The 22510-nt window shown below is 42.8% G+C and overlaps 3 protein-coding genes across 4 annotated transcripts in view; 2 read left to right on the forward strand and 1 right to left on the reverse strand.

Annotated features, from left to right (window-relative positions):
• LOC139561658 (large neutral amino acids transporter small subunit 2-like) overlaps positions 1–4769 on the forward strand; it is a 32694-nt gene extending 27925 nt beyond the window's left edge. The window contains exons 7-11 of the mRNA XM_071378907.1: positions 187–290; positions 1527–1623; positions 1908–2057; positions 2266–2443; positions 3025–4769. Of these exons, the coding sequence (XP_071235008.1) occupies positions 187–290; positions 1527–1623; positions 1908–2057; positions 2266–2443; positions 3025–3188 (693 nt within the window). The 3' untranslated portion in view covers positions 3189–4769. The remainder of the gene's footprint in view (positions 1–186; positions 291–1526; positions 1624–1907; positions 2058–2265; positions 2444–3024) is intronic.
• A 5548-nt stretch (positions 4770–10317) lies between these two features.
• On the reverse strand, positions 10318–11810 carry LOC139561892 (ubiquitin-like protein NEDD8). The gene is made up of 4 exons (XM_071379291.1): positions 11623–11810; positions 11324–11371; positions 11112–11194; positions 10318–10830 (listed from the first exon to the last, which is right to left on the reverse strand). The coding sequence occupies exons 1-4, from the start codon at positions 11638–11640 to the stop codon at positions 10710–10712; spliced, it is 270 nt and encodes an 89-aa protein (XP_071235392.1). The 5' UTR covers positions 11641–11810; the 3' UTR covers positions 10318–10709.
• Positions 11811–12064: 254 nt separating this feature from the next.
• LOC139561891 (GMP reductase 2-like) lies at positions 12065–19766 on the forward strand. 2 transcript variants are annotated; one of them, XM_071379289.1, is made up of 10 exons: positions 12065–12177; positions 12824–12963; positions 13460–13579; positions 13816–13899; positions 14019–14192; positions 14432–14513; positions 14659–14765; positions 16384–16426; positions 17275–17434; positions 18185–19766. In XM_071379289.1, the coding sequence occupies exons 2-10, from the start codon at positions 12877–12879 to the stop codon at positions 18372–18374; spliced, it is 1047 nt and encodes a 348-aa protein (XP_071235390.1). In that variant the 5' UTR covers positions 12065–12177; positions 12824–12876; the 3' UTR covers positions 18375–19766. The 2 variants fall into 2 exon arrangements, with proteins under 2 accessions (XP_071235390.1, XP_071235391.1); XM_071379290.1 differs by lacking the exon at positions 12065–12177 and adding an exon at positions 12348–12461.
• The last annotated feature ends 2744 nt before the right edge of the window (positions 19767–22510 follow it).

Raw genomic sequence — 22510 nt, forward strand, 5'->3', positions numbered from 1 at the left:
CATAATCAATAATTATCAATCTTCCACTCTTTTTCAATTTTAGTATATAAACATGTTTGTGATATTTATGTAGCTATGCATCAGTTCATTGAATTTCTGAGTGTGTGTTTAACCATCTCTTTTCCCCTCCCTCTTTCCCTCCCTCCCTCTCTCTCCCCTCCCTCTCTCTCCGCTCCCTCCCTCCAGACGTTTGGTGAAAAGCTGCTGGGAGTGATGTCGTGGATCATGCCCATCTCTGTAGCTCTGTCCACCTTCGGAGGGGTCAACGGATCCCTCTTCACCTCCTCACGGTTAGGATCAACCTCCCTTTAACAACCAGGGTTTATCTGCTGATCTCTCCTCTAACAACCAGGGTTTATCTGCTGATCTCTCCTTTAACAACCAGGGTTTATCTGCTGATCTCTCCTTTAACAACCAGGGTTTATCTGCTGATCTCTCCTTTAACAACCAGGGTTTATCTGCTGATCTCTCCTTTAACAACCAGGGTTAATCTGCTGATCTCTCCTTTAACAACCAGGGTTTATCTGCTGATCTCTCCTTTAACAACCAGGGTTTATCTGCTGATCTCTCCTTTAACAACCAGGGTTTATCTGCTGATCTGTCCTTTAACAACCAGGGTTTATCTGCTGATCTCTCCTTTAATAACCAGGGTTTATCTGCTGATCTGTCCTTTAACAACCAGGGTTTATCTGCTGATCTCTCCTTTAACAACCAGGGTTTATCTGCTGATCTGTCCTTTAACAACCAGGGTTTATCTGCTGATCTGGCCTTTAACAACCAGGGTTTATCTGCTGATCTCTCATTTAACAACCGGGGTTTATCTGCTGATCTCTCCTTTAACAACCAGGGTTTATCTGCTGATCTGTCCTTTAACAACCAGGGTTTATCTGCTGATCTCTCCTTTAACAACCAGGGTTTATCTGCTGATCTCTCCTTTAACAACCAGGGTTTATCTGCTGATCTCTCCTTTAACAACCAGGGTTTATCTGCTGATCTGGCCTTTAACAACCAGGGTTTATCTGCTGATCTCTCCTTTAACAACCAGGGTTTATCTGCTGATCTCTCCTTTAACAACCAGGGTTTATCTGCTGATCTCTCCTTTAACAACCAGGGTTTATCTGCTGATCTCTCCTTTAACAACCAGGGTTTATCTGCTGATCTCTCCTTTAACAACCAGGGTTTATCTGCTGATCTCTCTTTTAACAACCAGGGTTTATCTGCTGATCTCTCCTTTAACAACCAGGGTTTATCTGCTGATCTCTCCTTTAACAACCAGGGTTTATCTGCTGATCTCTCTTTTAACAACCAGGGTTTATCTGCTGATCTCTCCTTATGTCTAATTCTACAGTATTGATATTTCTCATCTGAATCTCTGACTAGGAACTCTTACTGTACGTCTGTACCAGACCTTTATACCACCATGTATTCCTCTACAGTGTTTTACAGTATTTTGTGTTGCAGATTAAATTGGTGTTCATTCTGATTATCTATATCTCTCTCTATTTCTCTCTCTTTCTCTCCAACAGGTTGTTCTTTGCTGGAGCCAGAGAGGGCCACCTCCCCAGTCTTCTGGCTATGATCCATGTTAAGCGCTGCACCCCCATCCCTGCTCTGCTCTTCACTGTGAGTACCAACTCCGTCCTTCTCTATCTCAGACTGTTTACAAATTTCCCTGTCCACGCCACAAATATAAAGTTCAATGAAGCCAGCCTTTAAAATGTCACTGTCACAACCCACTGGGAACACACTGGTTGAATCAATGTTTTCACGTCATTTCAATGAAATTACTTTGAACCAACATGGAATAGACGTTAAACTGACGTCAGTGCCCAGTGAGAAGCTTCTAGCAAGCAATCTGATACCCTCTAACCTCTCTCTCTCTATCCCTCTCTCCCTCCCTGCCCCAGTGTCTGTCCACCCTGCTGATGCTGTGCACCAGTGACATGTACACCCTCATCAACTACGTGGGCTTTATCAACTACCTCTTCTACGGGGTCACTGTTGCCGGGCAGATTGTGCTGCGCATCAAGCAACCCGACATGCACCGACCAATCAGGGTGAGTTTCCTAGGAGACCCATTCCTGGCATTGGGTTCAATTAAGTTCTATAGGGGCCAGACTTTCTCCAACATTTTTATTTGACCTTTTTGTTATGTTCTCAATGTTTAGTCAATCTCACCCTAGGTATTCGATGGCCTATTATATGCAATCTTATTGTGGTTTGCACAATGACTGACTCCACCATCTGTCTCTCTCCCTCCTACAGATCAGTCTGGCATGGCCTGTGATCTATCTGTTGTTCTGGGCCTTCCTGCTCATCTTCTCCCTGTACTCTGAGCCCGTGGTGTGTGGCCTCGGTATGGCTATCATGTTGACTGGAGTACCTGTCTACTTCCTGGGTGTCTACTGGGACAACAAGCCTGAGTGCTTCAACACCTTCGTTGGTACGGCAGCCTCGTTCAAATTCCTTCAACTTGATTTATGTATTTAACCTTTTTTTTAGCAGGCAAGTCAGTTAAGAATAACTTCGTATTGACAAGGATGGCATGGAACTTCATTAAAGGTAGACTCAGCAATATGACAGAGTTTCAGAAAGTAAACAGCATAGTGGTTTAATTTCCGCAACAACTAAGAGCGTTGAAGTGCGAGGCTCAATTTCTCTGCCGTTTTGGTGCCCTGGCTACCACTCTGTGAACAGCGTGAAGCTGTGTGCGACTGTGTGAGAGCGAAGTCTTGCATCTCGCTCATCTCAATATTTGCGGTGCTGCTCGTGGCAACGTTCAACTTTCAAAAGCATTGTTATTATTATTATTCAAATGGCTGGCTTTCTATTCACATGACATTATGAATGTTGATTCACAAGATATCACTACTAACACGGATTCTTCTTCTGACTCGTGGCTCTTTTCCTTATGACTCCTTACACTGTATTAACTTCCTTGGCTTCTCTCTGTATCTACTGGCCGTTTACTATACTGTTGTACTCTAGACTAGTATCCTAACCTCTCCTCTTCTCTCTCTCCAGCCAAGATGACCTACCTGGGCCAGAAGTTCTGTATGGTGGTGTATCCAGGGGAGACGAAGGGAGGCGAGGAGGCAGGGAGCGGGGAGGAGTGCGAGCAGCTGAAGGAGTCGCAGGCTCCTCTCTCGCAGGAGGACGGCGAGACACAAAAGTCTGCAGACTGCTGAACACACACCTTGACTACCCCCCCAACACCCAACGCCTCACCATACACACACAGACACACGCAAACTCAGAGAAACACACTCTCGTTGAGGTAGTCAAAGTTTCAGGTATATCACTATGGCAGAGGGGAGTTAACACCCACACACTCACAGACTTGGAAACATTCAGTGACACACACTGTTATTTTAATGTGTTCAGACGTCTGATTGTAGCTTTGTTTCAATCACGAATGCTGTCCCAAATAGACGAATGGAGGAGAAGGAGGTGGGAGGGGGTGGGAGGAGGTGGGAAGGAGGAGGAGAGAAACATTTAGGGGAGAGGGAAGATTATAGACCTATATCTGGTCATTACATTTTAGTCTGCCTCCTTTCGATGCTGCTTATTGTAGAAGACATATCCAACCTGACATCCTCACAGATACACACCTCTTTTCATCCCCTCGTTTTTGTAAATTTACCCACTTGACAATAATAAGGATTCCTCTTTTTCTTCCCCCTCCACTTCTTTTTCATCTTCCTCCTCTTCCTCCACACACTCCCTGCACACCCCATGAGCGAGAGAGTGGCGGCCATTTTAAAGTACTCGTAGTGTACTGTGGCAGATTCATCATCAGTATTGCTTGTGTCAGTTTGTATTTCTTTTTTGCCACCTTTTGAATTTGCCTTGTCTTACTGAAAACACACCAAAGATGGATTTTTTTATCGTCAAAAACATCAAATTAATATCAATTCATTTTATGTTCTATGTCAAATACACTAAATACTGTCTGTGTTTTTTAATTTTAACAACTGTGATTCCAAAATGTATTTTATATCTGTGATAATTGTTTATATCATGTGTCATTGTTATTATTTTAGTTTTATTATGTTAGTTTTAGTGTGTGTTTTTTTTCTATTCAACATCATGCAACAGCGGAGGTATACATTTAAGAGCCTATGGGTAATCTGGTTCAGTGCCTGTCAGATCCTTGCCTGGTGCAAAATCAACTCATTTATCGCTCTAATTCTGAAATATTCTGTACTTAGGTATTGGTCTATTTTTGTTATCATTGATGTTGACAGATTATTTTATTCTGATATTTTTAAAGAGCTAAGAAAACATTTCATGTGGAAGAAAAAAAGAAAGGAGTGGCCATTTTGAATATTCCACTTTGACTCAGTGACATCATTTTACTGGACACCTGAGAAGGATTTCATTAAAGACAGACAATCAACTCTACAGATGGACCACCAGCTCAATGAAAGACTAGCAGTACAGACTGACAACAGTGCTAAACCTTTACAGATACTAACAAACAGAGAAGTCTTGAAAAATATAGGGGTAGGCTAGCAGACTCTGAAGAGCATTTTGAGTAGGGTTCTCCACAATATTGACCAGACATGCACAAACTCACATGCACACAAACACACGTGAACCTCCGCGGAGAGAATTGACACAAGTTTAATCATGTGTAGCTAAGCGTACTGTACTGTTGTGAATGAGGCCAACCAGTAGTGTTCCTGTGTTTTAATGTCAATGTCTATCATGAGGTTAATTCAGTATTTTTGTAAATTAAAACAAATCTATAAATCCACTCTATAAAAGTTTGATAGTGCTTTATTTAGGGGTGTTTTAATAAATATAATTGATCATAATATAAAAACAATCATTGGAGACATTTACATTTTAGCAGGCGCTCTTATCCAGCGCAATTAGAGTTAAGTGCCTTGCTCAAGGGCACATCGACAGACTGTTCACGTAGTCGGCCCAGGGATTCAAACCAGCAACCTTTCGGTTACAGGCCCAACGTTCTTAATCGCTAGGCTACCTGCCGCCCTATAGTGGAGCACATGGTACATGATATACATGTACAGTTACATGTGGTGTTAAAGCCTTCAGGGATTTAAATTTGCACCCCTATATTAGCCAGAAATTATATGTTTATTGTCAGGTAACTGTAATGTATAGTTATACCATAGATGGTTGTGTGGCCCAGTATACCCACTATGTCCTTGCTATTGGACCTTTGGAACACACACACACTCCTCTTCTTCTACAGTTTGTATGACCAGTTTGAGGCATTCTCAGGACATTCCGACTGCTTTACCTCCATGCAGCCAAAGAACATATAAGAGTATATAAGGGCTCGATTCAATCCGTATTGCGGAAGTTCAGCGCTATAGCGAAATGTCAATGAAAAGGCACTGTTCCCCGCGTTCGCAGAGACTGCGTTCACGGTAAACACTGCATATGTCGGCTCAATCGGAAATTACCTTTCCGATATAAATCACGGATTGAATTGAGCCCTAGGTAGGTTTCTATAGAGGGGTGGCTTCATGGGAATCAACCGATTTATCTTAAGACCTCTGTCAAGTGCAGTGAAGATGTCATTCCTTTACATGTCTTAATCATTCATACATTTATACACACAGACACACATAATCCCACTAAAATCACATTAAATGACCATTGGATATAACAGTAATGATCACACAGACACAAGAAGAATGTCATGGATGCAGTATATGACAGGTCAGACACACAGTGAAGGTAATATGTACAGATACAGGTTTCTGATAAGTCAACCAGTTTGTATAGGGACAGTTTGCTCTCTGCAGTGCTACCACAAGTCAAAGGTCATGGTATGGATCGTAGTCTGTGTTGTCCATGGGAAGAGGATCACACGGTTCAGAGGTGGAAGGTCGAGTTCCAAGGCCGACTACGTTGCAGATGTTGCCTTCCCATCAACCGAAGGTTGTGTGTTAAGTCATCAAATGGTCCGTGGGGCATCAGATTGCTGTGGTTAGCAGATATGTTAAACACCTTTCCAGACGGTGTGAGATCTGGCATGTGTCTGCCATGTAGTCAGCCTGGACCTTAGGCCTATACTGTAGCTCTGAAAGGTCTACGATGTCTTTGAAAGTTGCGTGACAGAGATGTGTTTTGTGCCTGTATATCACTAGATGTCACATGACGTACTGTATGGTAAGTCACCACAGAAAAAAAGTTATGTTTTATTTATTTAAAGTGGGAGGGCATCCTCTTCATGGACATACTGTCACCGTGCTTCGTTATCTCATTACCATGGACATACTGTCACCGTGCTTCGTTATCTCATTACCATGGACATACTGTCACCGTGCTTCGTTATCTCATTACCATGGACATACTGTCACAGTGCTTCGTTATCTCATTACCATGGACATACTGTCACAGTGCTTCGCTATCTCATTACCATGGACATACTGTCACCGTGCTTCGTTATCTCATTACCATGGACATACTGTCACAGTGCTTCGCTATCTCATTACCATGGACATACTGTCACCGTGCTTCGTTATCTCATTACCATGGACATACTGTCACCGTGCTTCGTTATCTCATTACCATGGACATACTGTCACCGTGCTTCGTTATCGCATTACCATGGACATACTGTCACCGTGCTTCGTTATCTCATTACCATGGACATACTGTCACCGCGCTTCGTTATCTCATTACCATGGACATACTGTCACCGTGCTTCGTTATCTCATTACCATGGACATACTGTCACCGTGCTTCGTTATCTCATTACCATGGACATACTGTCACCGTGCTTCGTTATCTCATTACCATGGACATACTGTCACCGTGCTTCATTATCTCATTACCATCTCAGTCGCCTCAGCTGCAATATGGCTTTACTATTACAACAGGATGACATCATGATGCTTACACACATGGTCGACCGCTTTCTACTGTAGGCATTCATGGTAACCCAATGTTAAACCCAATCTGTAGCTTTTGTGTACTAATACCGAGGAATAACACAGGTATAGCACTTAAATATGGTATCCCCATTTTGCTATTTCCTTCAGTTGAATAATCATCTTTTAAACTCTTATGCGATAATAATGATAATGAGAAATCATTATAACATTGTAATAACATAGTAACAACATTGTAATAACATAGTTTCAGAGATAACTGTAATCTCAGAGTTCTGCTTGGTCTCGCAATCTGATTTTAGATGAGATGTATGCGCTTTTATCCAACATTTTTACATTTACATTTTGAAAGTTTGAGACTAAACGGTTCTATCTGCATTTTTATCAACATGTAGTTATTGACATTTAGTCTTGTTCTGTTCAATGTTCTCTACCTATATAGTACTCTAAATACCCCAATTCATGTTGTTAAGTTCAAAAGAATACAAGATAAATATAGCTGACACCATTCAAACCAATGAGTGTTCGGAACATTAACGGCAATTATCCCAGAATCCTCTTTTTACAAATAGAACCTTATTATACATACACAATCATTGCAGAAATGTACATGTTAGAAGACGGTCTTATACAGAGCGACTTACATGAGCAATTAGGGTTAAGTGCCTTGCTCAAGGGCACATCGACAGATTCTTTACCCAATCTGCCAGGGGATTTGAACCAGCAAACTAACGTGCTACCTGTAATCCACCCTGATAACTATAGTCATAACGAACAATGGATGGCTAAAGCACATAGACTACAGACAGAACTAGACTACTCAATCACTGCCTTATCTAAACTGTTAAGCCAAGCAGGCAGCCTCTGCCGAGTCCTTGCCTGCCTTTACCTGGACCAGACAGGTCCTGCCGGCCTTCAATGTTGGTTCAGGAATACACAGTAGTAGCCTTGCTGTGTGTTGCATTGCAACATAGAAATAAAATAGGTAGATTATATACTTTATCAATATATAATGCAAAACACACCTCAGTAATTCATTGGCCACATCCTGTCTAACCTAGACTGGTTTAAGCCACACTGAACATTGCGTTCACCAACTGGAACAATGGTGAGCGTGCAGCGTTCAGTCTGGTAAGGTTTAACCAGGCTATGTTTTTGAAATAGATCAGGGGTGGGCAAACTTTTTGGCTCGAGGACCACATTTTGAAATTCAACGGAGGACCGCATTTTTTGGGGGACCAATTGTTTGTTAAAATCTATTTGCGGGGGCCTCCCGAGTGGCGCAGCGGTCTAAGGCACTGCATCTCAGTGCTTGAGGCATCACTACAGACCCGGGTTCGATCCCAGTCTGTGTCACAACTGACTTGGAGACCCATGAGGCGGCGCACAATTGGCCCAGCATCGTCTGGGTTAGGAGAGGGTTTGGCCCAGCATCGTCTGGGTTAGGAGAGGGTTTGGCCCAGCATCGTCTGGGTTAGGAGAGGGTTTGGCCCAGCATCGTCTGGGTTAGGAGAGGGTTTGGCCCAGCATCGTCTGGGTTAGGAGAGGGTTTGGCTCTCAACCTTCGCCTCTCCTGAGTCCGTACGGGAGCTGCAGCGATGGCAAGACAGTAATTACCAATTGGATACCACGAAATTGGGGAGAAAAAAGGGGTAAGAAAACATTTAAATGAAATAAAAATGTGTCTTGTGGGCCCGATTCTACCAATTTAATGTAGTCAACTGGGTGGGACTTCCAACTTCATTGGCTTATCCCTCCAACCACATGGAGTCATGGTTGGCCAAATCGACCGTTAAGCCCTATTTTTTTATTTTTTTTTATTTCACCTTTATTTAACCAGGTAGGCTAGTTGAGAACAAGTTCTCATTTGCAACTGCGACCTGGCCAAGATAAAGCATAGCAGTGTGAACAGACAACACAGAGTTACACATGGAGTAAACAATAAACAAGTCAATAACATGGTAGAAAAAAAGAGAATCTATATACAATGTGTGCAAAAGGCATGAGGTAGGCAATAAATCGAATAATTACAATTTAGCAGATTAACACTGGAGTGATAAATCATCAGATGATCATGTGCAAGAAGAGATACTGGTGTGCAAAAGAGCAGAAAAGTAAATAAATAAAAGCAGTATGGGGGGTGAGGTAGGTAAATTGGGTGGGTAGTTTACAGATGGACTATGTACAGCTGCAGAGATCGGTTAGCTGCTCGGATAGCAGATTTTTAAAGTTGTTGAGGGAGATAAAAGTCTCCAACTTCAGAGATTTTTGCAATTCGTTCCAGTCGCAGGCAGCAGAGAACTGGAAGGAAAGGCGTCCAAATGAGGTTTTGGCTTTAGGGATGATCAGTGAGATACACCTGCTGGAGCGCGTGTTGCGGGTGGGTGTAGCCATCGTGACCAGTGAACTGAGATAAGGCGGCACTTTACCTAGCATAGCCTTGTAGATGACCTGGAGCCAGTGGGTCTGACGACGAACATGTAGCGAGGGCCAGCCGACTAGGGCATACAGGTCGCAGTGGTGGGTCGTATAAGGTGCTTTAGTAACAAAACGAATGGCACTGTGATAAACTGCATCCAGTTTGCTGAGTAGAGTATTGGAAGCTATTTTGTAGATGACATCGCCGAAGTCGAGGATCGGTAGGATAGTCAGTTTTACTAGGGTAAGTTTGGCGGCGTGAGTGAAGGAGGCTTTGTTGCGGAATAGAAAGCCGATTCTTGCTTTGATTTTGGATTGGAGATGTTTGATATGAGTCTGGAAGGAGAGTTTGCAGTCTAGCCAGACACCTAGGTACTTATAGATGTCCACATATTCTAGGTCGGAACCGTCCAGGGTGGCGATGCTAGTCGGGCGTGCGGGTGCAGGCAGCGAACGGTTGAAAAGCATGCATTTGGTTTTACTAGCGTTTAAGAGCAGTTGGAGGCCACGGAAGGAGTGTTGTATGGCATTGAAGCTCGTTTGGAGCTTGGAGCCTATGCAGCTCTGGATATCTGAGAGGATTGGTGCAACTTCCACCTAGCCTATCACAGTGGAAGGGTGAGCTATTACCATATTTCTTACACCTGTCAAATCTCCACGAGTGCATAGGGCGTAGGGGTCGATTGGGATTAGGCCTTTGACTGTAGGTGTCAGTCCCACCACCTACCTTATTGTACATGAGTGACGCAAAAAGTTTTTCTTGACCACGTGAGCAGACCGAGAAACTCCTAGCCCTACTTAGACATACTTCAAAGAGAACTGTTTAACTTTCTACCAACCTCCTGTCTCTTGTGGATACTTTTTGTGAGTTCCAGCATAAATGTACATAGCTACAGTAACAAGAGATTATTATACTGGGGTAAAATAATAGTTGTTGACTGGTGTGGTGTTTGAATTTTTCCTACAAAGCATGCCCATCAGTCCCATAACATTAAACACAGCATTAATGACAATGCAACATCCATCACGGATAACTGATGTTTTAATGACAAACTAAACCATTACATGAATCTATCTCTAAAGAATAATACTTTCTCACACTTTCACACATTGTAAACGTAACATCTGCATCAGTTTGATGCTCTCAAACGAGGAAGGGACAAGAGAGAGTGCTGACATGGCGATCCTCCCAACACAAAAGGACAACACCTCGTTACAGTTGTAATATGTCTCAGAGAAGGTCTACATTGGCCGGTTCCAAGGGGATAGAGCTGAAGTTGCTCAAAATCACTGATCTAAGGTCCGTTTTGCATTTGTCGCTCATAACGATTACGGTTTGGATTTGAGGAGGGTTAAGCTGATCCTAGATCTGTGCCTAAGGGCAACATCTAACCGGGGCTAAGGCAAGCGTGGTGGTTACAAGGCGAGCAGAAGGCTCGTGGGACAGTGGAGGACCTCCCCTCCTCTCAGTGCCAGGACCAGATGTAATACAGAACCTCCCTGGATCTTGTAGTCTGCCGCTGTCTTTTCATCGTTCCTGAGGGAAAGACAGAGCGGGAAAAAGTGGATATTAGGAAGAATGGGACAATATCATTTTCATGTCTGTTGTTATCTGACCACTGACTAAAGTATGTCTGTAGAGGTGTAGTATACCTAGGGCAAATGGGCTGCCTCCCACATTAACAATGTTCCAGTGCTGTTGCCCTAGGACTGGGATTTCCGAGACTAGTGCAGGGGAGTCATTTGTACACTGAAAACATATAATCTTTTTTTTATTTTCCTCATGATTAATTCTAAGATATTGCCTAAGTGGCTTACATCTGTTTCCCGCTGTAGATCAACCTCTGCTGTTGAGGAGGGATCCCCTCTTTCTCCTCCACTCGCTCCTTGATCCTCTCCACCTGACAGAGACAAACAGAATACACACAATGAATAGATAATATCAGTGCATGGTGTACACACACACACACACACACACACACACACATCAGCAACAAAGGGAATACTGGAAAAAGTACATACATACACACCTTGTCTGTGGGCTCTATGTCAATCTCAATTTCCTTCCCTGTGAGGGTCTGAGAGAAAGACATTTAGAAAATACTTAATCATGTTCAGGATGATCTATTATTTGACCCCTCATAACCAGCAGAAGACAGTTACTTATGATCTATGTAGCCATGTAAAATGTCAGGTTATTCGATTCTTATTTTATGGACCCATGTAGGTAGCTAGCTTGCTACTGATTGTATGCACTGAGCAGCTGAATTAAAAGCAAAAACTAGCTAATTTGCTAGTGGCTTAATATCTGTGTCTGACGTTCTCTTACCTTGACTTTAATCAACATTTTGACTTATTTTGTTTTCTAAACACATTAATTATATTATAACTGATATGGTATCTGTGTAATAGCTGCTAAATTTGGTTTCCAGTTCACAACATAAGCAAATTTCTACAGCAATCTTCGGGCGCGAAAATGTCCTGTGTTTCTCTAACATAGGTCCCACTATTCACGTTGCTCACAATAATAGGTTCCGCTATGTGCGTTGGTACTTCGAGGAGATGTTTTCTCCATCAACATTTTTTATTAGATAAAATATGTTTATTTAAATATTTTAGTGTTCGAGAAATCTCTAGAGTTAGCCCCATTACTAGTGGTAAAAAACTACAATTTAGTAGACTCTACGACGAAGGAGTGACGTAAAGTATTTTATTTGTAGTCTTTTCTCAACCCCCACTGTACATAAAAAGCACATATACCCGAATTATAGAACTACAAGAATAGCTTTACAGTAAAGACCCGCCCTCTTAAACTTTCCTGCCTCGCATATTTAACGGAAGCGTTCTGCTGAAATAAGAAATATTCATCATACATTTCATAAAGGTAAGTCGTTTATTCCTCATTTCGTACAGAAGAAACATGATTCATATACCTACATCTAACCGTACGTACAGATCTAGGGTCTTTAACCTCTTTTGACGGTTTAATTAAATATTTGCCTAGTTAAATTTTGACTGGACCATGGAGGCAGTGACAGCATGATAGCCCATATTGACTAGATTTTTCGAGTAACACGTTAGCTAGTTTATTAGGCCTTATATGACCAGCTTTAGCTAAATGGTCTGTAATGAATGTATTACTATTACATTATTATCGATTTGGATATTGTAAGTATCTTAAGTGTATCTTAACTCTGCAACATGTAAAAGGGGTATTTTTCCTCGCACTACTGACAGTAAACAGACCCACAAGGAACCCTCATGGAACTTTGAACAGTCCCTGTCTACTACCATTTTTATGAGTGAACAGACCCCCATGGAACCTTGAAAATGTGCTTACTCTAATGTTTTCTGTGTCCTATTTGTAAGGCGCTCATTGTTCACTATCTCTAGCGTTTATCACATGTTCGCCCTCGTGTGTGTGTGTGTGTTTGGTTGTTTGTTTTTGTGTGTGGGTTGGTGTGAATCAGCCTGTTCTGTGCTATTCCGCCTGTTCTATACTGTTGTCCGTTTTGTCGACCCCATTGCAGACCGATCAGAAGAAGATACAACGTGTTCCTACTACGGATAACAAGCAGTAGAAATGCCTCGCATTGAGAATGACATCAAGTTGGACTTCAAGGATGTGCTCCTCCGTCCGAAACGAAGCACACTCAAGTCCCGTAGTGAGGTGCATAACTCCTTCCTTTTTCCTGTAATATACTAATATGTCTACAGTATTGTTCAATTCTATTCAATGACCAGTTTGTACCAGTAGTGTCATTTTCCAAACACAGTATATCACTCTTCAATGGTGGTGCCTTTTTCTCTACCTTCTACCTGTCTGTCTGTGTCTCTGTCTGTCTCTCTCTGTTTCTGTCTGTCTGTATCTCTGTCTGTCTGTCTCTCTGTCTGTATCTCTGTCTGTCTGTCTCTCTCTGTTTCTGTCTCTCTGTCTGTCTCCGTCTGTCTGTCTCTCTCTGTCTGTCTCTCTCTATCTGTCTGTCTGTCTGTCTCTCTCTGTCTGTCTCGCTCTATCTGTCTGTCTCTCTGTCTCTGTCTGTTTCTCTGTCTCTATCTGTCTCTCTCTATCTGTCTGTCTCTCTGTATCTATCTGTCTGTCTCTCTCTATCTGTCTGTATCTCTGTCTGTCTCTCTGTCTTTGTCTGTTTCTCCTTCTCCCCCAGGTGGACCTGATGAGAAGTTACACCTTCAGGAACTCCAAGGGAAGCTACAGAGGAATCCCCATCGTTGCCGCCAACATGGACACCGTCGGCACCTTCGAGATGGCCCTGGCGTTATCCAAGGTATAGACATAGACATACATATTGTGTTATAAACGGCAACAAGCAAAAACAACAAAATAGCTTAAATCAGAATTCACCATCCTCACTCATACTTTCTAATACTAAACAACTCAAATATCCCCTACTGGCTCACAGAGAAAGTGGAGCCCAAATCTATGTTTATTAGATGTCTCTGTTCCCATAGATTTTATGCACTTAAAGGTGTTTAACAAAGACATTTCTCTTTCTCCCCCCAGTTCACTCTCTTCACTGCCATTCACAAACACTATTCAGTAGATGACTGGAAGGAGTTTGCAACAAAGAATCAGGAATGTGTACAGGTACATTAAAGCAATGCTGTCTGGGATATCATTTACATAGTACCCTATAAGACAAGTATCTTACTTTGCCAAACTTTTCATTATGTGTTTATCTCTCTCTCGCTCTCCCTCTCTCTCAGAGTGTGGCAGTCAGCACAGGGACAAGTGAAGGGGACTTTGACAGACTGGGTGAGATCCTAGCCGCTGTGCCTCAGCTGCAGTACATCTGTGTGGATGTGGCCAATGGCTACTCAGAGCACTTTGTCCACTTTGTCAAAGACGTGCGTCAGAAGTACCCGACACACACCATCATGGTCAGTGACTCCTCTATGCTCTCTTTTATAGTGTGCAAATTTGTGATTATGAGCATGTGATTATGCCTGCAGTATTTATACAGTTTATACATTTCAAATCACACTATTCCTGAGGGCTCCTGTCAAAGTAGTGCACTCAGGGTGTCATTTGAGCCCATATAAGACTCTAGTCAAAAGTAGTGCACTATACTAGTGCACCATCTAAGACACTGAAAGTGACTGTGTTGTCTTTGCCACAGGCAGGGAATGTGGTTACCGGGGAGATGGTGGAAGAGTTGATCCTCGCCGGCGCTGACATCATCAAAGTGGGCATCGGACCAGGTGATGTTATAACCCGGGCGACTCTGGCACATTGCGGTTTTTCTGGATCGTCATTCCTCATACCTTTTCTGCAATTGATTGAATTGGGGTCTTAGTGTGGTCATGCTCATAACCTCTGACCTTCTGTCTGTCTGTGTGTGTGTAGGGTCTGTGTGCACCACCCGTAAGAAGACCGGGGTGGGCTATCCCCAGCTGAGCGCTGTGATCGAGTGTGCAGACGCTGCCCACGGCCTGGGCGGACACATCATCTCTGTAAGCCTCCATTATTATTAAACATGTATTATACATGTATTGTTATTTTATACATAGTGATGCACCGATATGACATTTTGGGCTGATATCCAATATTTTCCTTGCCAAAAACCCGATAGCGATATTTTAAATTTTAGCAGCCTTTTAAGCATTCTAGTACAGTTAAATAGTTAACACACACACATGGACGCAGCGGTCTAAGGCATTGCATCTCAGTACAAGAGGCATCACTACAGTCCCTGGTTCGAATCCAGGCTGTATCACATCAGGGCGTGATTGGGAGTCCCATAGGGCTGCGCACAATTGGCCCAGCGTCGTCCGGGTTTGGCCGGGGTAGGCCGTCATTGTAAATAAGAATTTGTTCTTAACTGACTTGCCTAGTTAAATAAAGGTTACACACACACACCACACCACACTGACCAAAAAAGTTATTTTGTTGGCATTTACGTATCTCCCCATTACCAGGAAAACATAATCAAAACCTATTTCTTTCACTTACTTGCTGTGCTGTTTTGTTGTTCAGTTGTTCAGTCGTTTCATTCTCAACAGGATTTCATCATACATGTCAAGCAGTGAAGTTTCAGCTCTGTCTGTCCGAGGCCTCTCTTCCTCGGTGCGCACTGTCACTGTGTCCGTTTCCATCTTGTCCAGCTGTGTATGTAACATTTCACATAAACTCTGTTTCTTGTCTGCATCGAAGTAGCATTCCTTGTACCTAGCATCCAGCATGGTGGCAACACAGTAAAGCGGCTCAGAGAGAATCCCACCGAATTTCGTGTTCACAGCCTCGAGTACTTTTGTAAGTTTTAACCCCACGGTCTGTCAGCAGTTTTGATAAGCAGGCGTTTCAATGCCATGACAGAGGGTTTCACGTCTGCTGCAGACGCAGTTGATGAGCTTATTTCTCGAGTCAGTTGTTCGAATGGAGCTAGGAGTGTGTTCATGTTCTCAAATGCCATTGAAATGGCAGCAGCAGAGAACCAGCTCATTCTTGAGCATGAAATACGACTTTCCTCAGTAGGAAATCCTCGTCGACCCACTGTGCTGTCAGACTCAGGATGCTCATGGGGCTGACATCGCTGGTCCAAATGTCAGTCGTGACGCCAATAGCAAGTAGCATAATGAATTCCATTATCTTGGCGTTAATGGATTTGGCCTTTGAGTTGTCTCGCTGAAATGTTCTTCCTCTTTCAAATGACTGCTCGACCTGAACTTGTTTAGTTGTTGGAAGTGTGCTCTTAGTATTTTTCTGTTTTTGTTCTGTGTAGCGCTGTATTTTCCGTGTATTACATCATCTACCTACGTTATATTAGGTATGCACGTCAGCTTTGACCTCGGTTTTGCACATCGGCGTTAAACTAGACATCGGGCCGATGCCGATGTTGGCATTTTTAGCTAATATCGTCCGATTCCGATATGTTCACCAATATATCGTGCATCCCTAGTTATACACTTACATCCTTTTGGCTCAACAGTCTTTGGCTGTCTTTGGCTCAAAAGTCTTTGTCTGTCTTTGGCTCAACACCGTGATATACATACCAAGATGGTTGAATAGATAAAGACTTCACCTGAAGACCCATAGTATCTTACTCTTCCCTCTTCTTTCTCTCTCATAAAGGACGGTGGGTGCACTTGCCCAGGTGACGTCTCCAAGGCTTTTGGTGAGTTTTGTAGCAGTAAAATGTAACATTTCAACTCACAGAGCATATAGTACTTACTTTAATCAGACTACAGAGACTCTACAACCAGTGTTGTAGTACTCAGGTCCAGGACTCGGACTCAAGTGCTACAATACATTTTCAGGACTAGTGAGTGGACTTGGACTCAACCATTTATGACTCAGACTTGGCTTCTAGTGCCTTGTATTTGCACTTTGCACTGGATAAGCTGCTATGATAAGTAGAATATTAGCAGCACTGGGTGCACAGAGCAGCAAGGGTTCTGTTCTCTAACAGTGGGAAGGACGCGCCACACAACCTACATCAGCTGGTGAGCTGCGGGGGAGCAAGCGATGAGTGTGGGCAGACAAGCAGGCAGGCTCTGCTAGACATCGCGTAAGCGACTCTCTTACTTCTCCATAACCGCCAGTCACTAGCCTACTATTTAGCTTTGCCTGGTTATGAAACACAAACTGCTTTACGAAATGTAAAACAATGATAGTATTGAATTTAATAGTAAAACAACAGTCTAGCTGTTTGTCTCTTTCTCTCCTTGAGTATAGAAAAGTGCATTTGTTGTCTCACGCTAACCTCACACTTTCCCCCCTGCATTCCTTTGCCAGGTTCTGACAACCCTGCTATCAACAATGAGTCGTTAGGATATCACCGGGACGTTTTAAAATGGTCGCCTAAAGTTGTCAGGATGTTGTGTCATGGTCCCCTGGAGGTTTTGTCTAGTTCCCAGGATTGTCCGACCCCAGCTGGGTTCTGAGGACGTCGTGTGATGGTCCCGAGGGAATGTGTCTGACCCTGACTGGCTTTTCTCAGCTGTGGTTGTGTGTGACTGACAGGCGCGGGGGCGGACTTTGTGATGCTGGGCGGAATGCTGGCCGGCCACTCAGAGAGCGGGGGCGAGGTCATCGAGAAGAACGGGAAGAAGTACAAGCTGTTCTACGGCATGAGCTCCGATACGGCCATGAAGAGACACGCCGGGGGCGTGGCCGAGTACAGGTCAGAGATGTTACTGACCGCCTAGCAGGAAATGAGCGGCTTTAAACACTGTAGCACGCTTTAGGAAAAACACCCTTCCCCAAAACACATGTCAATATTGGACTATAAATTGTGCCTTCCTGTATTTTACTTATGCTAAAGTGTTTGTTCTATTCTACTGAGACATTTACTTTATGTTTGTATTCTTATCTTTTCTTATTTCTTATTGTTGTATTGTCAAGAAGGAACCTGCAAGTAAACATTTGGTTAGATGGTGTATACCATGTGTATCCTGTACACACAGTACCAGTCAAAAGTTTTAGAACACCTACTCATTGAAGGGGTTTTCTTTATTTGTACTATTTTCTACATTGTAGAATAATAGTGAAGACATGAAAACTATGAAATAACACATATGGAATCATGTAGTAACCCAAAAAGTGTTAAACAAATCAAAATATATATTAGATTCTTCAAAGTAGCCACCCTTTGCCTAGATGACAGCTTTGCACACTCTTGGCATTCTCTAATAAAATGAATATTGGTCAAACTTGAAGCATAAATACTAGTTTATATCCCACGTACGTACTCATGGAACTAAAAGTAGCTACGCAAAATTGCATTGGGTAGAAGAAATATGCAGACGTGTGCATCCCCACAATTCCTAACTCGACGCAAGAACGCAGGATCGCCATTTTGCGTATGGTTCTTGCGTCGTATACATACATTAGGCTTAAGAGTTCACTAAAACGTTCCCTCTTCTTCTCCCAGGGCATCTGAGGGGAAGACGGTGGAGGTGGTCTACAAGGGTCCCGTGGACGTAACCATACGCGACGTCCTGGGCGGGGTCCGCTCCACCTGCACCTACGTGGGCGCAGGGAAGCTCAAGGAGCTCAGCCGCAGGACCACCTTCATCAGGGTCACCCAGCAGCTCAACACCGTCTTTGGGAACGATAACTAGGCGAGGTCCAGGCTGGTTCCTGGGCGTAACAGGGTCAGGGGGGGTGGTGGTGTGTTTTGTTTGCTGCCTGCCCCTGTCACATGGATGCTATTACACATACTGCACACACACACACACACACACACAAACACACACAGAAACATACACACACAGAAACACACAATACTGTAACCATTGATAGTAAGAATCTGTCATTTGAGAAACGTAAACCTTGGATAAGTGTTTGGTTGCCAAATCAAAACCTTTTTAGGTGACACTATCAAAACAATCCCTTATCTAGGAGTTTATTTAAGTTTTGATATTTTAGACATATTTGGCTTTTTTTCCTGTAAATTACCAGAAATTGACATTTCTTTGATAATAAGTGAACCGATGATTGTTGTGGTACTTCAGGATGTATTTTTGTGTCATCTTGCTCAATCATTCCCATTCAGCTCTGCAGGCTTTGAGTACAGGCTTCTCTCTGTCCATTATTATCTACCAAGTCCTAGAATCTCTCTCTCTTTCTCTCTCTCTCAATCCCCTCTTTCTCCTAACAGTTCTATGCACGTCACCGCCATGCTATATGAAAGCCATATGCAAAAAATAGATGTAGAGTATTTCACTGTATGAAGTATTTACTATATCAAGAGTACAGGTAAAGTTTATTCCAAAAACATAGTTTTTATTATTTTAGATATATTCAATAGATGAAAATATTCCTCATAATTAGCAATATTTAAGATTTTTATGTTAAGATATTTCTGGTTATTTAACTTAATCCTTTTGAAACTCACTTAAATAAATATATATTGACCTTGAATTATTTGCAAAAGTGTTAGATGATATTGTATTCCAGTCCCATAGCTCCTTGGTTTTTATGTTATTCTCATGCGGACCAAATATTAAAGCGATGAGGGAAAAGATATAGTGAAACTACTGACAAACTGTTTCATGTACTGTACAGCTACAGTAGAAACTCAAGTCAGTCAAATTACACCCGGTATGTTGAGGGGAAACTTGTGGAATACAGGATATATTCAAAGTATGTTCTTAAAGTAGGCTGAGGGAGACAGGTCAGCTTTGAGTATTACCTTGACTTACTGTTGATTTCACACTTCTCTCAATATTTTATATAGTCAGAGACTATATAAAAGGTCCATGCAATCAGCATTTCACATGATTGTACTTGACAGTGTCAGTTACTTTGCGAGAATGTTGTCTGTCTATTCATTATTATGTACTTGTAACTGACTAGTTTTCCCAATGGCGATATATTTACTTTACTTCACAGTGTTTTGGAGGATAATTCCATTTTATATCTATCTGGTTTTAGTCAAACATGTTATGCAGGTTTTATTCCACTTTTCTTCAGTCTTCCCACTTCTTACCAATAAAGAGCATTCCATATGATTTGTGTTGTAGAGTTGATTGTTTATTTTTCATTTTAACATTGAATCTCAACATGACAATTAAAGATCCATATATTTATACAAAATACAGTACATATATCAATTGTACTCTGTGTACCAGCTCATGTAATTTCATGAATCACAAAGTATTTAGATGTTATAAGCTAGCCATTTTTTTTATAACTGGAAAGAAACATCAGCATTAACATTCAGTCAACTGACTATTTACATGATGTATTGTACAATGAGGTCAACTAAATGTGATTAAGGGACATGAAAGGTGGAAGTTCTTGGAACAGTGGGACAACATTATGATAGTTAGGTAACTTGACCAGCAGGGGGAGACAAAGTCCTGCCTTACATGTTAAACCCAAATCCAGCCAATGTGAGTCCAACAAACATTAGAATCCTACAGTACAACACACTGGCCGAAAACAACAGCATTGGAATATGCATATAATGTGGTGTTGTCACGTATCTGTCACGTTCTGACCAATGTTCTTGTGTGTTTTGCTTGTTTTAGTGTTGGTCAGGACGTGAGCTGGGTGGGCATTCTATGTTGTGTGTCTAATTTGTCTGTTTCTGTGTTCGGCCTAATATGGTTCTCAATCAGAGGCAGCTGGCAATCGTTGTCCCTGATTGAGAATCATATATAGGTGGCTTGTTTTGTGTTGGGGTTTGTGGGTGGTTGTTTCGTGTCTTTGTGTTTTCTCTGCACCAGGTGGGTGGTTGTTTCCTGTCTTTGTGGTTTCTCTGCACCAGATAGGGCTGTATCGGTTTGCCACATTTTTGTTATTTTGTATTGTTGTAAGTGTTCACTGTTATCGTTTTATTAAACATGTTGAGCACTGGCTACGCTGTGTGTTGGTCCGATCCCTGCTACACCTTCTCTTCTCTTGAAGAGGAGGAAGGCTGCCGTTACACTATCATAGTAACCCAGAAACTAGTGTGATTGTCTGGACTGACTGTAGCAAAAATAATGTTCGTTACCAGATGGAAGCCTCCACATAAGCTATGTATAACTCAATGTCTACTACATAATCAAATCAAATGTATTTATATAGCCCTTCTTACATCAGCTGATATCTCAAAGTGCTGTACAGAAACCAAGCCTAAAACCCCAAACAGCAAGCAATGCAGGTGTAGAAGCACGGTGGCTAGGAAAAACTCCCTAGAAAGGCCGAAACCTAGAGAGGAACCAGGCTATGAGGGGTGGCCAGTCCTCTTCTGGCTGTGCCGGGTGGAGATTATAACAGAACATGGCCAAGATGTTCAAATGTTCATAAATGACCAGCATGGTCAAATAATAATCACAGTAGTTGTCGAGGGTGCAGCAAGTCAGCACCTCAGGAGTAAATGTCAGTTGGCTTTTCATAGCCGATCATTAAGAGTATCTCTACCGCTCCTGCTGTCTCTAGAGAGTTGAAAACAGAAGGTCTGGGACAGGTAGCATGTCCGGTGAACAGGTCAGGGTTCCATAGCCGCAGGCAGAACAGTTGAAACTGGAGCAGCAGCATGGCCAGGTGGACTAGGGACAGCAAGGAGTCATCATGCCAGGTCATGAGGCATGGTCCTAGATCTCAGGTCCTCCGAGAGAAAGAGAGAATTAGAGGGAGCATACTTAAATTCACACAGGACACCGGATAAGACAGGAGAGGTACTCCAGATATAACAAACTGACCCTAGCCCCCCGACAAACTACTACAGCATAAATACTGGAGGCTGAGACATGAGGGGTCAGGAGACACTGTGGCCCCATCCGATGATACCCCCGGACAGGGCCAAACAGGAAGGATATAACCCCATCCACTTTGCCAAACACAGCCCCCACACCACTAGAGGGATATCTTCAACCACCAACTTACCATCCTGAGACAAGGCCGAGTATAGCCCACAAAGATCTCCGCCACGGCACAACCCAAGGGGGGGCGCCAACCCAGACAGGAAGATCACGTCAGTAACTCAACCCACTCAAGTGACACACCCCTCCTAGGGACAGCATGAAAGAGCCAGTAAGCCAGTGACTCAGCCCCTGTAATAGGGTTAGAGGCAGAGAATCCCAGTGGAGAGAGGGGAACCGGCCAGGCTAGAGACAGCAAGGGCGGTTCGTTGCTCCAGAGCCTTTCCGTTCACCTTCACACTCCTGGGCCAGACTACACTCAATCATATGACCCACTGAAGAGATGAGTCTTCAGTAAAGACTTAAAAGTTGAGACCGAGTCTGCGTCTCTCACATGGGTAGGCAGACCATTCCATAAAAATGGAGCTCTATAGGAGAAAGCCCTGCCTCCAGCTGTTTGCTGAGAAATTCTAGGGACAATTAGGAGGCCTGCGTCTTGTGACCGTAGCGTACGTGTAGGTATGTACGGCAAGACCAAATTGGAAAGATAGGTAGGAGCAAGCCCATGTAATGCTTTGTAGGTTAGCAGTAAAACCTTTAAATCAGCCCTTGCCTTAACAGGAAGCCAGTGTAGGGAGGCTAGCACTGGAGTAATATGATCACATTTTTTGGTTCTAGTCAGGATTCTAGCAGCCCTATTTAGCACTAACTGAAGTTTATTTAGTGCTTTATCCGGGTAGCCGGAAAGTAGAGCATTGCAGTAGTCTAACCTAGAAGTAACAAAAGCATGGATTAATTTTTCTGCATTATTTTTGGACAGAAATTTCTGATTTATGCAATGTTACGTAGATGGAAAAAAGCTGTCATTGAAACAGTCTTGATATGTTCGTCAAAAGAGAGATCAG

This window comes from Salvelinus alpinus, chromosome 31 (genome assembly GCF_045679555.1).
Source record: "Salvelinus alpinus chromosome 31, SLU_Salpinus.1, whole genome shotgun sequence".
Classification (NCBI taxonomy): Eukaryota; Metazoa; Chordata; class Actinopteri; order Salmoniformes; family Salmonidae; genus Salvelinus; species Salvelinus alpinus.